At 34.8% G+C, this 16,578-nt stretch overlaps 1 protein-coding gene across 2 annotated transcripts in view; it reads right to left on the reverse strand.

Moving 5' to 3' along the window:
* GRIK2 (glutamate ionotropic receptor kainate type subunit 2) overlaps positions 1-16,578 on the reverse strand; it is a 622,789-nt gene that overhangs the window by 301,083 nt on the left and 305,128 nt on the right. For both annotated transcript variants that reach the window (XM_063443553.1, XM_063443554.1), the window contains one exon: positions 12,067-12,240. In XM_063443553.1, coding sequence (XP_063299623.1) covers positions 12,067-12,240 — 174 coding nt within the window. The remainder of the gene's footprint in view (positions 1-12,066; positions 12,241-16,578) is intronic.

The raw sequence follows: 16,578 nt of genomic DNA on the forward strand, positions 1-16,578 counted from the left end.
AACGTCATACAAAGTGTATTTTAATATTAATATAAGTATATATATTAATATTAAAATACACTTAGAATGACGTTACATATATATATAATATGTATATATATTATATATAATAGATGTACATATATATATATTATATATAAATACGTATAATTAAAATAATAAATAAATAAAATAATAAAATAAATAAATAAAATATTGAAACAAAATGTAATATAAATTATATATGAAACAACGGGGGGAAAGGGCTGCGCTAAAAAATAAGATACAGTAAAATACAGTACAGTGTAAACCAGACCAAATGGTCACAATTTGGTAACAACGGAAAGTGTAGGTCTCTTTGAACCAGGTGAAAAAATAGTCTGTAGAAAAATATATATTTGAAGAGAGTCTTTGCAGATAAAAAAAGTATACAATGTAAAAAATGGTAAAAAAATGAATGAATGAATAAAAAATGAATAAAAGATGAATAAAAAATTAGTCTCACTGATATAGCTTGGTGGGATATCTGTACAGTCCTCAGGAGTTGATCCGTCCGGGTAGTAGGATAATCCGTATATGTGGAGACAAAATAGGAGACACGACAAACTGCCAATAGTGAAGAATTGTGGCTCCAAGGGTGAAGTGAGAAAATAATATGATAATACACTCACATTTGTGGGAGCTTTGGACCAGCTCTGGACTTATAGGCGTTGCAGCGGTATGATCCCCGCTACCAGGATGAACTGGAGAAGACGTCTGGCGATCCAACCTTGGTACTCCGGAATGGATAGGAAACAACAATAGTGCTCTCAGTAGGCAGGGTATGTGAAATAACAGTAGATAAAAATTATACTTACAAATATAGAGCAGGAAATACTGCTCTATTAATAGGGCACTGGTGGAATAATCCCCACCTAGGATTTCTTTGGATCAGGATCCGAGTGTGAAAGGTAAAAATAGTAGTGGTTGTAAAATAAAATAATAATGATAAGAAATATATGTATATATATAAAAAGGAAAAATAAAATTATGGAACTATATATATATATAAAAAAAAGGAAAAATAAAATGTAGAACTGCCAGGATTAATAAAAATAATTGTCAAATAAAAAAGGAATTGGTCCTATAGAGAAGGTAACCAAAATCACTTTTAATATTTAAAAATACACAATTTAAAACCATTAACGCGTTTCACCTAAACAGGCTTTTTCAAAATGGTAATGTAGCATATCAGGTATAATGCTACATTACCATTTTGAAAAAGCCTGTTTATATATATACATATATTTCTTATCATTATTATTTTATTTTACAACCACTACTATTTTTACCTTTCACACTCGGATCCTGATCCAAAGAAATCCTAGGTGGGGATTATTCCACCAGTGCCCTATTAATAGAGCAGTATTTCCTGCTCTATATTTGTAAGTATAATTTTTATCTACTGTTATTTCACATACCCTGCCTACTGAGAGCACTATTGTTGTTTCCTATCCATTCCGGAGTACCAAGGTTGGATCGCCAGACGTCTTCTCCAGTTCATCCTGGTAGCGGGGATCATACCGCTGCAACGCCTATAAGTCCAGAGCTGGTCCAAAGCTCCCACAAATGTGAGTGTATTATCATATTATTTTCTCACTTCACCCTTGGAGCCACAATTCTTCACTATTGGCAGTTTGTCGTGTCTCCTATTTTGTCTCCACATATACGGATTATCCTACTACCCGGACGGATCAACTCCTGAGGACTGTACAGATATCCCACCAAGCTATATCAGTGAGACTAATTTTTTATTCATCTTTTATTCATTTTTTATTCATTCATTCATTTTTTTACCATTTTTTACATTGTATACTTTTTTTATCTGCAAAGACTCTCTTCAAATATATATTTTTCTACAGACTATTTTTTCACCTGGTTCAAAGAGACCTACACTTTCCGTTGTTACCAAATTGTGACCATTTGGTCTGGTTTACACTGTACTGTATTTTACTGTATCTTATTTTTTAGCGCAGCCCTTTCCCCCCGTTGTTTCATTCCCAGTTTGTTTTTAGGGTTTTGTGGGATTCCCTAATTAGGGTTGCAGCTTTTCTTTTTGTTATTGAGCGCAGACTCTTCCCTTTGTATATATATAAATTATATATGCATATGTAATTTCATTCTAACTGTATTTTGTTATTAATATATATATATTGGAAACAGAATACACTTAGAATGACATTCTATATATATCTATATATATATAAAATACAAATAACCGCAAATATATATATAGAGATAAATACATATAATTACATAAAAAATTACATTAGTATACACGTAGAATTTAAATACCTATAAATGCATATATATTAAAATTCTACATGTATATTTAAATAATCTTTTAACATAATTATGTGATTTGATTAATTAAAATTTGATTGACATGCCTGACATGGAGGCGGAACTGGGCGGGTAATTCAAATGCAAAAAAATGGTACCGCTTTTGGTACAAAATTCCTGACATAATCATACCGCCAGGGAGGTTAATTTTTAGGAAGACATAAGAAGTGACTAAGTCCTCAATTTAACAGTGGATAATCCTTTGACCCTGATGGTCTGCAAGGGTGACTGAGTGCATTCTATACTGTATGCATTTTATTGCTTTAATTACATTAATTATGTTACATCATTAGTTCACATAACATGTAGCAGAGACGTATGGCACTAAATATCATATTTAATTGTAAGTACTATCTAGTCTATCATTTTTATTTCTAGGTACTAGAAGTGCAATCTTTTTATGCACAAACATAATTAAAACTTAAGAGCTCTACTTCAAATTATTTATTTTTGTAAGTATGAGCTACGGTCAAAGGTTAAACTGGCAATTGAAATAACCTACTCTGAACATGAGCAAAAAAATGTGTACTTTGTGAAATTTACAGGCAGTGTCATGGTCTATTATTTTAACACAAGATACCTATAGAGACTACTAGACTTGGAAATTTGTTATCCTCTGAACTACAATTTGTCTGAATTTGGACCATTCGGGTGATCATCTGAATTCCTAAACTCCAAGCCAAAACGTATATGAATCATGAACTAAACGAAACGTGCACTGGACAAGCATGTTTGTTCTGATTCATAATTCAGAATTCTGCCTTTGGAACCATAAAAAGAGATAATTGATGAGAAAAATAGATGACTGATGGCTAAGGGAATTTTGGGTAACCAACATATACCCAAAATTAGGGCATTATTAAAAAAAAAAAATGTTTTTCAGACGAAGTGGTTTGGCCCCAAAAAATTGTTCTAATCTAAAGTTTTCTATGGAGTTTTTTTTTCTCAACACTGATGTCCATTGAATTCAAAAATGACTTGCAAAACTTAAGCTTAAAAAGCCAGACTATAACTATTGCTCAGTTAAATAATGTTTCCATATCTGCTATTTTGACCTGAATATTGCAATTCACTTATCAAGCCCACACAAATCACTATTGAGTAAGTAAAGTATAGTGTTTATTTATTGATACAGTGTAATGTTTGTATAAGTGTGCAGTATAATTGTAAGTATAAGGTGTTTCTAGTTTATCTAGGAATATTACTACTACACATATACACCCATGCACTCACAGATACACACACTGTTTTACATATACTCCATTTTCCTCCGCATACACCTCCGCTACCCAATACATATTAGTCTATTATTCTCTTTTTCCAACTCAAATAGATTGTATCTAATTCTTATCATTTTTATCTCCAGGCTGTTACCAGCCATTGGTTATGAGGCTTTCCCCTGTACTGTACTGCCTGGGAGCCTTATAAATTATGCATGGTGCCAGTAGATCATGGCATACTGCACTTTGACTCATGATGCCACATCCTACTGAATGAGTTGCACAGAGCTGCCCTGATCAGTGCTATGGGCAACATGCATACTACTTGTGGCTGCAGCTGCATTTATGTGGATTCTAAAGCCTCTGCTGGCATCCTTTGTACCATAACACAACCACATATCGCAATAGAGATCGGCACACCGAGGAACAGCCTAGTGGATGAGGCCGATTTATGGCTAATACTAAGATATCGGAAAATTTGGACCCAGGTTTTTGGGTTGCCTACCATGGGCTTGTCAGCATCCGCCCACCTCCCTCCAACAACTCTGTGGCTTATTAACCAGAGTACAGTAATGCATAGTACCAGTTAAATACCTTGTATGAAATGATGGATGCATTGGCAAAGACTTTTGGATCCCTGCTTCTTCTTATGAAAAAAGTAAAATTATGTTTTATAAAACTGTTTTGATTGAATAATATTGTACTGAAAATGTAAAAAAGTAAAAAGTGGTCATTGCACAGCAGTCTTGTTTTTATTTAATTTAATTAAAATTGTTTATGTTTTAATGCATTCTAAAAAAGTGTATATATTATGCAAAATAATATTTTCACTCAATACAAAGTTTAAAATAAAATTGCTGCTCAGCATCCAGAGCGTTATATGAGCTGTGATTTTAGTTCCTGTTATTACACAGTTTTACCAGATTTTCTAGAGATACAAAAATCATAATTACCCATTAGGGATAAATAAAACTGTGTGTAGTCATGTTGCGCACTAGTCTTAACTGGTTGGCCATAAAAGAAGATATGATTTTAAAAACATTGCTCTGTTGCACAGACAAAGAATAATATTAAAATTCATGTGTTTTAAAAAAAAAACCTTGCCTCTTAAGACAGAACAAGGTTCTAATTAATTTTGGCAACGCGTCTTCTTCAATCCCTCAACGAATCATTCAACCTTATTTTTTAATCAAATTTCAACTTTAATTTATATTGCAAATGATAGATATACTAACAACTGCAAATAAATATTTTTAGATTGCCTTTAAGGTGTTCACACGATTAAATTTATTCTCAGCTAGAATGTCAAATTTATGATAAGTAAACATATTAGAGTTTGCTATATCGTGGTAAACCGAAACAGGAAAGTATGAAAAGTAAATTCTTATATTTGGTTGTACATTTTATTAGCATTTAAGAAGTATTTTTACTATAATGGTATTAGATTGTAAATGACAGTCTTCTCTATTGATGAAAGCGATTAATACAAATTATGGGTTTTGAAGACAAAAAGAGAATGTTTTGCTGTGTCATTACAAATAATACCACCTTTAATCTCATGTTGATAGCGAAACTAAAGAAAGCGTAACACAAAGGACCAACATTAAATGCAATTACAAACAAAGAAAAAGACTGTTGACAGTGGTTTTGGAAAATTACACCAATTATCTTGGTCAGTCGTTTGTATCATCATCAACCTGCACATACAAATTTTTAAAAGCAGAGCAATAGTTCAATGTTCGCTTGATACATGTTTAAACTCTAACTGCTGCTTTAGGGACCAATTAAATGAGTTAACTGAGCCATGTGAGACCATCAATGAATCCAATTCTCTTTTCCTATTTATTTCTGCAGCTGAAGATACAGCGTAATGTGTAAGCACAGTGGATTTATATCATGACAGATGAGTGTGTAGTGATACCAATAATAGGAACTTGTTCAGATGTAAAGATCTGTGCTAAGCATCTTCTATTTTTCTTGCTCAAAAATAAAATAAGAAAAAATAAGAAATGAAATAACAGTTGCTCCTTAATTATACTTATGTCCAATATATATTGCCAATTTAATGAAAGTCCCCTATGTTATTCCAAAAAACAGATTGCAGGGGATACAGTTGCAAGAAAAAGTATGTGAACCCTTTGAAATGATATGGATTTCTGCACAAATTGGTCATAAAATGTAATCTGATCATCATCTAAGTCACAACAATAGACAATCACAGTCTGCTTAAACTAATAACACACAAAGAATGAAATGTTGCCATGTTTTTTATTGAACACACCATGTAAACATTCACAGTGCAGGTGGAAAAAGTATGTGAACCCCTAGACTAATGACATCTCCAAGAGCTAATTGGAGTGAGAAGTCAGCAAACTGGAGTCCAATCAATGAGATGAGATTGAGGTGTTGGTTACAGCTGCCTTTCCCTATAAAAAGCACACACCAGTTCTGGGTTTGCTTTTCACAAGAAGCATTGCCTGATGTGAATGATGCCTCACACAAAAGAGCTCTCAGAAGACCTACAATTAAGAATTGTTGACTTGCATAAAGCTGAAAAGGGTTATAAAAGTATCTCCAAAAGCCTTGCTGTTCATCAGTCCATGGTAAGACAAATTGTTTATAAATGGAGAAAGTTCAGCACTGCTGCTACTCTTCCTAGGAGTGGCCGTCCTGTAAAGATGACTGCAAGAGCACAGCGCAGACTGCAAAATGAGGTGAAGAAGAATCCTAGAGTGTCAGCTAAAGACTTACAAAAGTCACTGGCAAATGCTAACATCCCTGTTAGCGAATGTACAATGTGCAAAACACTAAACAAGAATAGATTTCATGGGAGGATACCACAGAGGAAGCCACTGCTGTCCAAACAAAACATTGCTGCACATTTACAGTTTGCACAAGAGCACCTGGATGTTCCACAGCAGTACTGGCAAAATATTCTGTGGACAGATGAAACCAAAGTTGAGTGGTTTGGAAGAAACACAAAACACTATGTGTGGCGAAAAAGAGGCACAGCACACCAACATCAAAACCTCATCCCAACTGTGAGGTATGGTGGTGGGGGCATCATGGTTTGGGGCTGCTTTGCTGCGTCAGGGCCTGGACGGATTGCTATCATCGTGGTAAAAATTAATTCCCAAGTTTATCAAGACATTTTGCAGGAGAACTTAAGGCCATCTGTCTACCAGCTGAAGCTCAATAGAAGATGGGTGTTGCAACAGGACAATGACCCAAAGCATAGAAGTAAATCAACAACAGAATGGCTTAAACAGAAGAAAATACGCCTTCTGAAGTGGCCCAGTCAGAGTCCTGACCTCAACCCAATTGAGATGCTGTGGCATGACCTCAAGAAAGCGATTCACACCAGACATCCCAAGAATATTGCTGAACTGAAACAGTTCTATGAAGAGGAATGGTCAAGAATTACTCCTGACCGTTGTGCACGTCTGATCTGCAACTACAGGAAACGTTTGGTTGAAGTTATTGCTGCCAAAGGAGGTTCAGCCAGTTATTAAATCCAAGGGCTCACATACATTTTCCACCTGCACTGTGAATGTTTACATGGTGTGTTCAATAAAAACATGGCAACATTTCATTCTTTGTGTGTTATTAGTTTAAGCAGACTGTGATTGTCTATTGTTGTGACTTAGATGATGATCACATTTTATGACCAATTTGTGCAGAAATCCATATCATTCCAAAGGATTCACATTTTTTCTTGCAACTGTATATGCAGTGATTCTTAGAAATAAAATTAATCATTAAACATGGTCAATTTAACCCCTTAACGCCATTACGACGTACCATGCCGTCACGCATTAAATGGGCTTTAAAGCCGTTGCGACGGCATGGTACGCCGTAACAGCTTAAGCCCCCAGGAAGAGAGGTGTACTTACCTCCGCCGTGATCCTCTTCTGGGGAGCTGCCTGAATGCCCAGGCAGCCCCCTTCCGGCAAATGAGGCCCCCGGGGGCCATGTGATCGCTCTCAAAGAGCGATCACATGGCCCCCTATAGCTGGCTATGGATCTGCCAGCAGGGGGACTGTTTGAAATATCAGACAGTCCCCCTGCTGGTAGGAGGTGTAAAATAAATAAAACAAACATGTTTAAAAATAAATTAAATATATTTTTATATATATAATATGTATGTATATTATATATATATAATATACATACATATCATATATATGTAACGTCATACAAAGTGTATTTTAATATTAATATAAGTACATATATTAATATTAAAATACACTTAGAATGACGTTACATATATATAATATGTATATATATTATATATATAATAGATGTACATATATATATTATATATAAATGCGTATAATTAAAATAATAAATAAATAAAATAATAAAATATATAAATAAAATATTTAAACAAAATTTTATATAAATTATAAATTCATATGTAATTTCATTCTAACTGTATTTTGTTATTAATATATATATATATATATCGGTAACAAAATACACTTAGAATGACATTCTATATATATCTATCTATATATAAAATACAAATAACCGCAAATATATATATATAGATAAATACATATAATTACATAAAAGATTACATTAGTATACACGTAGAATTTAAATACCTATAAATGCATATATATTAAAATTCTACGTGTATATTTAAATAATCTTTTAACATAATTATGTGATTTGATTAATTAAAATTTGATTGACATGCCTGACAACACAGGGAGAAAGTGCAGAGAATTTAATTTGCAAGCACTATATTTGACCCTGTAACTCTCCAAGACACCGTAAAACCTGTACATAGGGGGTACTGTTTTACTCGGGAGACTTCGCTGAACTCAAATATTAGTGTTTCAAACTGGTAAATTGTATTAAAACGATGATATTTTAAGTAAAAGTGACGTTTTTTGCATTTTTTACAAGCGAACAGCACTTTTATGGTCTATATTATTGTTGTAATATGTTTTACTGTTTTAAAACACTAATATTTGTGTTTACTGAAGTCTCCCGAGAATAACAGTACCACCCATGTACAGGTTTTATGGTGTTTTGGAAAGTTAGAGAGTCACATATAAGGCTTGCATTTCATTTTTTTCACATTGAAATTTGCCAGATTGGTTATGTTGCCTTTGAGAGCGTATGGTAGCCCAGGAATGAGAATTACCCCCATGATAGCATACCATTTGCAAAAGTAGACAACCCGAGGTATTGCAAGTGGGGTATGTCCAGTCTTTCTTAGTAGCCACTTAGTCACAAACACTGGCCAAATATTCGTTTTTTGCTTTTTTCACACAAAAACAAATATGAATGCTAGCTTTGGCCAGTGTTTGTGACTAAGTGGCTACTAAAAAAGACTAAACATACCCCACTTTCAATACCTTGGCTTGTCTACTTTTTCAAATGCTATGCCATTATGGGGGTAATGCTCATTCCTGGGCTACCACACCGTCTCAAAGGTAACATTACTAATCTGGAAAATTTCAATTTGAAAATGGAATGTTCTATATTTGACCCTGTAACTTTCCAAAACAACATAAAACCTGTTAATGGGGAGTACTGTTGTACTTGTGAGACATCGCTGATTACAAATATGTGCATTTTTTTGCAGTAAAACCTAACAGTGTTATGACATTCACAGTTAAAATGTCAGACGGAAATGCAAATTTTAAAAAAAAAATCTTATTTTCTCACATTTTTTTTAATTTTATTCATAATAAATTATGTTCCATATATGAATAGTTAATGCTAGATTAAAGCCTTGTTTCTCCTGAACAAAATTATATATAATAAGTGTGGGTGCATATAATTTGAAAGAGGGGAACTACGGGTGAACAGACATATAGCGCAAATTCCAGTTTTTGTTTACGTTTTGTTTTGATCAGAACGTGTACTATTGACTCCGTCCTGAAGGGGTTAAAGACTATAGGCATTAGTGTTATGTATTCTCAAGTCTGGATTTATGCATTGTTATTATACTTTGTATACTGATTATAAAATTAATTGAACATTGCATGACACAGTGTATCATTCTAGAATGTAACATGTTATGTACATTTGAAAAACAATTGTATACACTCGTTTTGCATCACACAGCAAGAGAGATAGCAGCAGTTTTTTAGTTCCAAAATAGTTTTAAGAAAGCTTTTTTGGAAATGGAACGTGTAGACTATTATTGCTGCTATCTTTGGGTCTACTCTGCAATAGAAGTTGCGCTTTGATTGTGGAGGCTACAAGTTCAGAAAGTTATTTGCTTTTAACAAACGCTAAAGGGTAAACAAATATTGTGGAAATTTTAATTATGGATGTTCCTGTTTTTACATGTTCATTGTTTATTTTACTATTATGACTTCTCCTGCCCTAACCTTACTTGTCTCACCATCTTTATATAACCCTTGACATTGGCCTGTGCTTCACCATTCTTCCTTATATTCATAGTGTTAAATACAGACATTAGGGCTGGATTTAACCTCTCTGCTGCCCCAAGGCCAGTTTCCTCAATGCAACCTAGTCCTTTATATATACATATATGCAAAGTTCTGTGTATGCAATTAGCTTTGTAAATGTAAGTAGTATGTGTGTGCTGTGATAATGAGGTGTGTGAATGAAGTGCAAATGCAGGAGTGTCTGTATATATATATATTTGTCAAATGTTGGTGTGTGCATGTGTGAATGCTTGGGTGTTTTTGTGTTGAAGGCTAACATGTATGTGTTTCTATAAATGCAAAGATGTATACGTTTTGACTGCTAATGAGAGTCTGTTAATTCTGGGGTGTATTTGGTTTGACTGTTAATGGGTGTCTATAAATGTGGGATATATGTGTGTGGAAGACTCTGGGATAGTCCTTTACTGTTAGAGAAGCAGGATGGCTGTGGAGGACACATTTCCTTTCACTCAGAAACAGCAAACCCTGCACACAAGTTCTGCATAGATGCTCCGGCCTTCCACCAGGGAGGTGCTCCTTATAAAGGATGGACACCGCTGAATCCACCAATGTAATCTTGAAAGCTGAAGAACACAGGCAGCAGTCCAGGATAAAGAAGGTAAATTTATTAGTGTGACGCTTCGGCTCAGCAGAATTACATGATTAAGACTCTGCTGAGCTAAAAAGTTGCATATTTTTTTCTTGTGAGGTGGTGAACCCACTAATAAATGTACCTTCTTTATCCTGGACTGCTGCCTGTGTTCAACTTTCAATATTTTCTTTCACTGTCTGGGCTAAACATGCCGCAGCCTTTCTCTCTCTCTGGTAGCCTCTCTACACTAGAAGAGGAAGGGCGGAGCAATGGACAGAGCAAATCAGAGCAAAATAAAGGGCAGAGCAGGAAAGAGGAAATAGCATTGCAGAAGGAAAAGCATAGCAAACCAAAAGAAATGGCAGAGCAGGGTACAGGGAAAGACAGAGAGCAGAGTAGGACAGACAAATAGCAAAGAGCAGTGCAGGACAGAGGTAAGAGAAACAAAGAGACATTATAGTACACTGAATAGCCCATTTCACTCTTTTACTTTGTCTGATTTATTTCTGAATCAGTTTTTTGGACCTCCAAAAATGTTTAGATGTCCCAAACTATTTTTAATTTCCAGGAAAAAGTGTTTGGCTGATATGAATTTTCGCTGTGCACACATGAATTATTATTTTTTTTAAATGGAAATTTATTGCCAGTGAAAGAGTAAGGCACGTGATAAAAAACAAATACCAATATCTTATTTTTTAATTGTACCAATTGAACAATTTTGGCATTCTGTATTTTTGCCACCAATTTCTATAGCACTTTAAAGGACCACTATAGGCATCCGGGCCACTTGAACTTAATGAAGTGCTATGGGTGCAGTGGTCCTTTCGTTTTACAGCAATGTTAGTAGATGCGGCAATGCTTACATTGCATAATTAAATATACCTATAGTGGCTGTCTTCCTGACAGCCACTAGAGGCACTTCAGCTGTAAGAAGCAATTCAAACTCGGTTTCACAGCTAACCTTCATTTCATTGGAAAACCCAGCGCTGGCTCAATCCTCTATGAGGAGCATTTGATTGGACATTTAAAAGTACCAGCGTGATGTCACAGAAGGTGGATAAATCACAGTAACCAGTACCCTTTTTTCCAGTTTTTATTTTTATTTTGAAGGGGGGTTGATATTAACTAAATGGTTTGTATTACTATAGTGTTCCTGTAAACTATTAGAAGACAGAAAAAAATAGAATAGACGTTACAAATATACACACACATGCACACTCAAAGTAAGTTTTAGCTTGCCATCACAATGAGAAACTGTACCATTTTATTTTCACGCTAGTCCAACCTCTGGCAGTCCAGAAATGAAATACTAGCAAGTCCCCTTTCTACTTTATGTACAGCAATTCTAGTATCTGATTTGGTATCGTCAGTGATGTGGAGCTGATACCCTTCTAGTCAAGAGGTCACATATGAATTACTCTTAAAACTTAGGAAGAACCTAAGAAAATGCACATTCATGTGTTCAATTTGCATATCTTACCGTCATAAAGCCATCCAGCAATCCAGAATCAGGCTTAGGTGGAGCTTGCAGTCTTTCCATGGACCACTTTTCAATGATAGATAATACTTGGCTGTTCTCTATATTCAAAATTCGGAATCCAGTCATATTAACACCACTATACCTATATGGTTCAACATCCAGGGCAAATAGGTCCTTAAAGAAAATAAAAATATTTTGTTGTTGCTATTTTAAATAAAAATGTAAAATACAAATCATTTAAAGAAATTTACTTAAAATAAACATATTGCTTAAATAAGCTACACAAGGCCAAATATTATTATAATTTACTATAATTATTAAAGGACCCTATATTCACCAGAACAACTACAGCTTAATGTAGTTGTTCTGGTGAGTATAATTATTGTCTTCGGGCATTTTTATGCAAACATTGCCCCTAGGGACAACAGTGTTTACATTGCCCCTATGGACACCTCCAAGTGGCCGCTCCTCAGATGGCCACTGGAGGTGTTTCCTGGGGCAGTGCTGCACAGTAGGATCTGCGTGGGGATGCTGAATTTTCCTCATGGAGATGCCTTCAATGCATCTATATGAGGAGGTGCTGATTGGCCAAAATGGTGTTTGGACCCGTCTCTTTGCCCATTTTTGCCAATCCAATGCTTTCCCCATGGGAAAGCATTGGATTAACTAAAAAGAGGCAATTCTGATGATGTCACCAAGGGTGCGGGACCAGCACTGGCGGACCCATGGAAAGCTGAAATCAAGGTGAGTTTTAACCCATTCTCAGGAGGTTAAGGGACGGCAAGCCATCTAAATAGTGGGTTTTCACTAAAGGGTCAGAAATACATGTTTGTGTTCCTGACCCTATAGTGTTCCTTTAAACATGTTTAACTAAATAGTATATTTTATATTAGTAAACCACAGTGGTGTTATTTTTGCCAGTTTAGAATTTTTTTTATAGAATATCATGGGTTAGATGTAATTAAAAAAAACTTTCATCACTGGCAAAAGGCTAAATGTTCTTAATGCAGAACGCTCACTTGTACTGATATTTTCTCAATGTCACTGCTTTCTCACTTTGTATCCTTATTTCTCTCCTCAATGAAAATCAAAAAAAAATGGCATTTAACAACACATTACCTATATATAATGTGTACAAAACATATCAACCTTGTGGTTTTTATAACAGATCTGTAAAAATCACATAGTTTAGCAAAATTCTGCAATAACATGCCTGAGTTAAGCATGTGTACATATACAATGTATGTTCTCCTGTAACTTTGACTTTGGAAAGTGTCAATCTTATAAGCATGGGTGAAGAGAGCAGGGGAAATTAATAATGTTGTTGGGGGCAGACACAATGTTTTTATTACTTTACAGATCCCTAATCCAGTAATGACTGATTAATAACTTTAAACAAAATGCTTTTACTTTACTACACAAAATGAAAAATGAAATCCAAAACACATTTTAAAGTCGGTTATCTTTTTTTCATTTTTAAACAATTATATTTAAAATTTTGAGAATTAAGTATATAACATACTTTGGAAATTTAAATTCAGTTTTTGGATAAAGAAAGAACGTAACATACTTTGTTTGGTAGTATAAATGAAGTTTTTGTATAAATAGAGAACTAGGATTTAATTTTTGTGAGAAATTGCATATACACATATGTTTGAAAACCTAAAAAGTGGTTAGTGCTTTGACTGGTTGGTATTAGTAAAAAAACACAGCTGACTGGAGTAAGGGTCAGGCATGTAGAAATTAATATAGTCAGTAATAGTGATAGGAATAATAGCATCATAAAATCATAATACATATAATTATACCAAACAGACACCAAGGTGAATGGTGAAAAGTTACCTTCACCTAAAATGAAACAAACCAATGGCATAGGCACAGAGGTCCTGTTTACAGTGTTTGCGTACATGGTAGTAATGTACACAAGTTATAGTGAAAAGAAAAGAGACCTTCCTGATCCACTAGAGACAGACTTATACATGCATCGATCCTCATATACTGTGCCAACCCAGAGGCTTCTTTAATACTTAAACACATTCCAGTGCAATTGGCCAGCACTTCTCCAAGGATTGATGTTACCGATACAGTAGATGACTTGGCCAAGTTAAAGATAGTCAAGAAGGAGGGGAACCTTGAACTTTCCTCTAAGTTTGAATAACAGATATCAAGTACATTCCCTAAAACAAGGATTCCTTGCATTTTCTTTGCTTTTATCCCTTGCCATAAATTCCTCCAATCTAAATGTTCTTTAACTTGAAAAGAAACAAAAACAGACACAAAAAAGATCACGCATACATAATTTTACATGACCTGAATTAAACTTAAATTATGTTATAGGTTTGCCACGTAAAATAGAGAATTTAAATATTTTTTAAATATGTTAATGTCAATAATTTAATTTTGTTTATTCTTGAATTGATAACATCCTTTTACATAGCTGAAAATAAAGTTAAAGCTGGAAGCTATGTTGAAAACAGCAAGATAAATTAAACAAAGCTGGAAGGGAACGTGTAAATAATCTCCTGTGTCATTAGCATATAACATTGCAATTAGGGATAGGAGTGTAATTTTTCATAGTGTCAGCGCATTGCAGGTTTGCACTATGTTTTCTTTTTTTTCTTTTGCTCATCTGATACTGCATATGTTATATCCATTTTAAATGAACTGGTTAAAGATTATTTTAATCTTTGTGATAAGTAAATATAAAGCAACTTATTAAAATCGAACAAAAACATACTTTTATTGTCACCTAGGGGCCATTTTAAAGAGAGATTTTATTTTCAATTCATGAAATGATTGTGATTTTTATTCTTTTGTTTACATGTACAAGGCAAAAGAAAATAACTGGTACATCAGTTATGATGATGAACATAATAATAATGAAAACAACAATTTGAAAAGATAATGTAACTTGCTTCCTCTTTTTTATGCATTTTCCGATTCCAGCTGCAATATACCAAACATTCATAAGCAGAGTAATTCTAGCAATCTAACCTGTTTTATTGTATTAAAATCAAACTGTAGACGTGAAATAAAACTTCAAGCAAATCTATGTTGACACCATCTATCATCTGTATATCTATCTACATCAGTGGATGTGAAGGCGTATTTCGCTCTTTATTTATACATTCTTGATAAAAAGAGGATCACATCAATATCTGTGTTTTTGTAAAGAGCTTTTTTATGTAAATAAAAATGAAAATAAGGAATGATGAAAGACTTATAAGTGCTCTTTATTCATTATACTAGTATCTGCAGCAGCTGGGGGGGGGGGGGGTCTGGGCAAAGAAACAAATGTTAGACATGCCAAGCACCTGGATTATTCGTATGTGTCTGTGCGTATGTGTGTGTGTGTATATATGTTCTGATAAAAGTCCTAAAATAGGAACTGAAATGTAAAGCAGCTTATTTTCTTATTTTGTTTCTGATTAGAGATGTCTTAAAGGGAAACTCCAGTGCCAGGAAAACGATTCGTTTTCCTGGCACTGGAGGGTCCCTCTCCCTCCCACCCACCAATCCCCGGTTACTGAAGGGATGAAAACCCCTTCAGTCACTTACCTCAGGCAGCGACATGTCCCACGTCGCTGCCTGCTCCTCCCCCGCCGCTCCACCTTCTTCCTCCGTCGGCCGGTGGGCAAGACTGATCCCGCCCACTGGCCGAGGAGTCCCAATGCGCATGCGCGGCAATGCTGCGCATGCGCATTGGTGCACCCCATAGGAAAGCATTGAAAATTAATTTCAATGCTTCCCTATGGGGAATAGAGCGACGCTGGAGGTCCTCACACAGCGTGAGGATGTCCAGCGATGCTCTAGCACAGATAATCTGTGCTATGATGCAGGAAGTGACCTCTAGTGGCTGTCTAGTAGACAGCCACTAGGGGAGGACTTAACCCTGCAAGGTAATTATTGCAGTTTGTAAAAAACTGCAATAATTACACTTGCAGGGTTAAGGGTAGTGGGAGTTTGCACCCAGACCACTCCAATGAGCAGAAGTGGTCTGGGTGCCTGAAGTGTCCCTTTAACTTCATTTGTTAGGTGTGGAGTGGCCAGCGAGAGCATATGGGATTGAAGCATCTATTGTGATGTGAGTTTAAATGGCCTTTAATGATCACATCCAATGATCAAAAGTAACAAAATCTTTGTGCATATTATATTTCTGCATTTGTGGACAGTATAATACAGCTAGATTGAGTAGGATTTGTTTTTTTTAAACAGGGAAAGTCTTGATAAAAAATTGCGCTTAAGCACCAACTTTAAATAAATATAATAAAAAAATATTTACCTACCTACAAAATGCATATAAATGTGTTTTATTGTATAGCTAATTTTATGTACTTAATATATTTCTTTTATATTGATTTTAAAAACATACATTTCAGTTAATAACAATAAAAAAATATGTATAGGGGGAAGAGCCTAATGCTTGAACTGAATGGACGCTAATCTCCCAAGCTCCTGCACATAGAAAGTGAATCAAACGCAATCCTTGCAAACACAGAGATGAATCTGAGC

This window comes from Pelobates fuscus, chromosome 2 (assembly GCF_036172605.1).
Source record: "Pelobates fuscus isolate aPelFus1 chromosome 2, aPelFus1.pri, whole genome shotgun sequence".
NCBI classification, from domain to species: domain Eukaryota; kingdom Metazoa; phylum Chordata; class Amphibia; order Anura; family Pelobatidae; genus Pelobates; species Pelobates fuscus.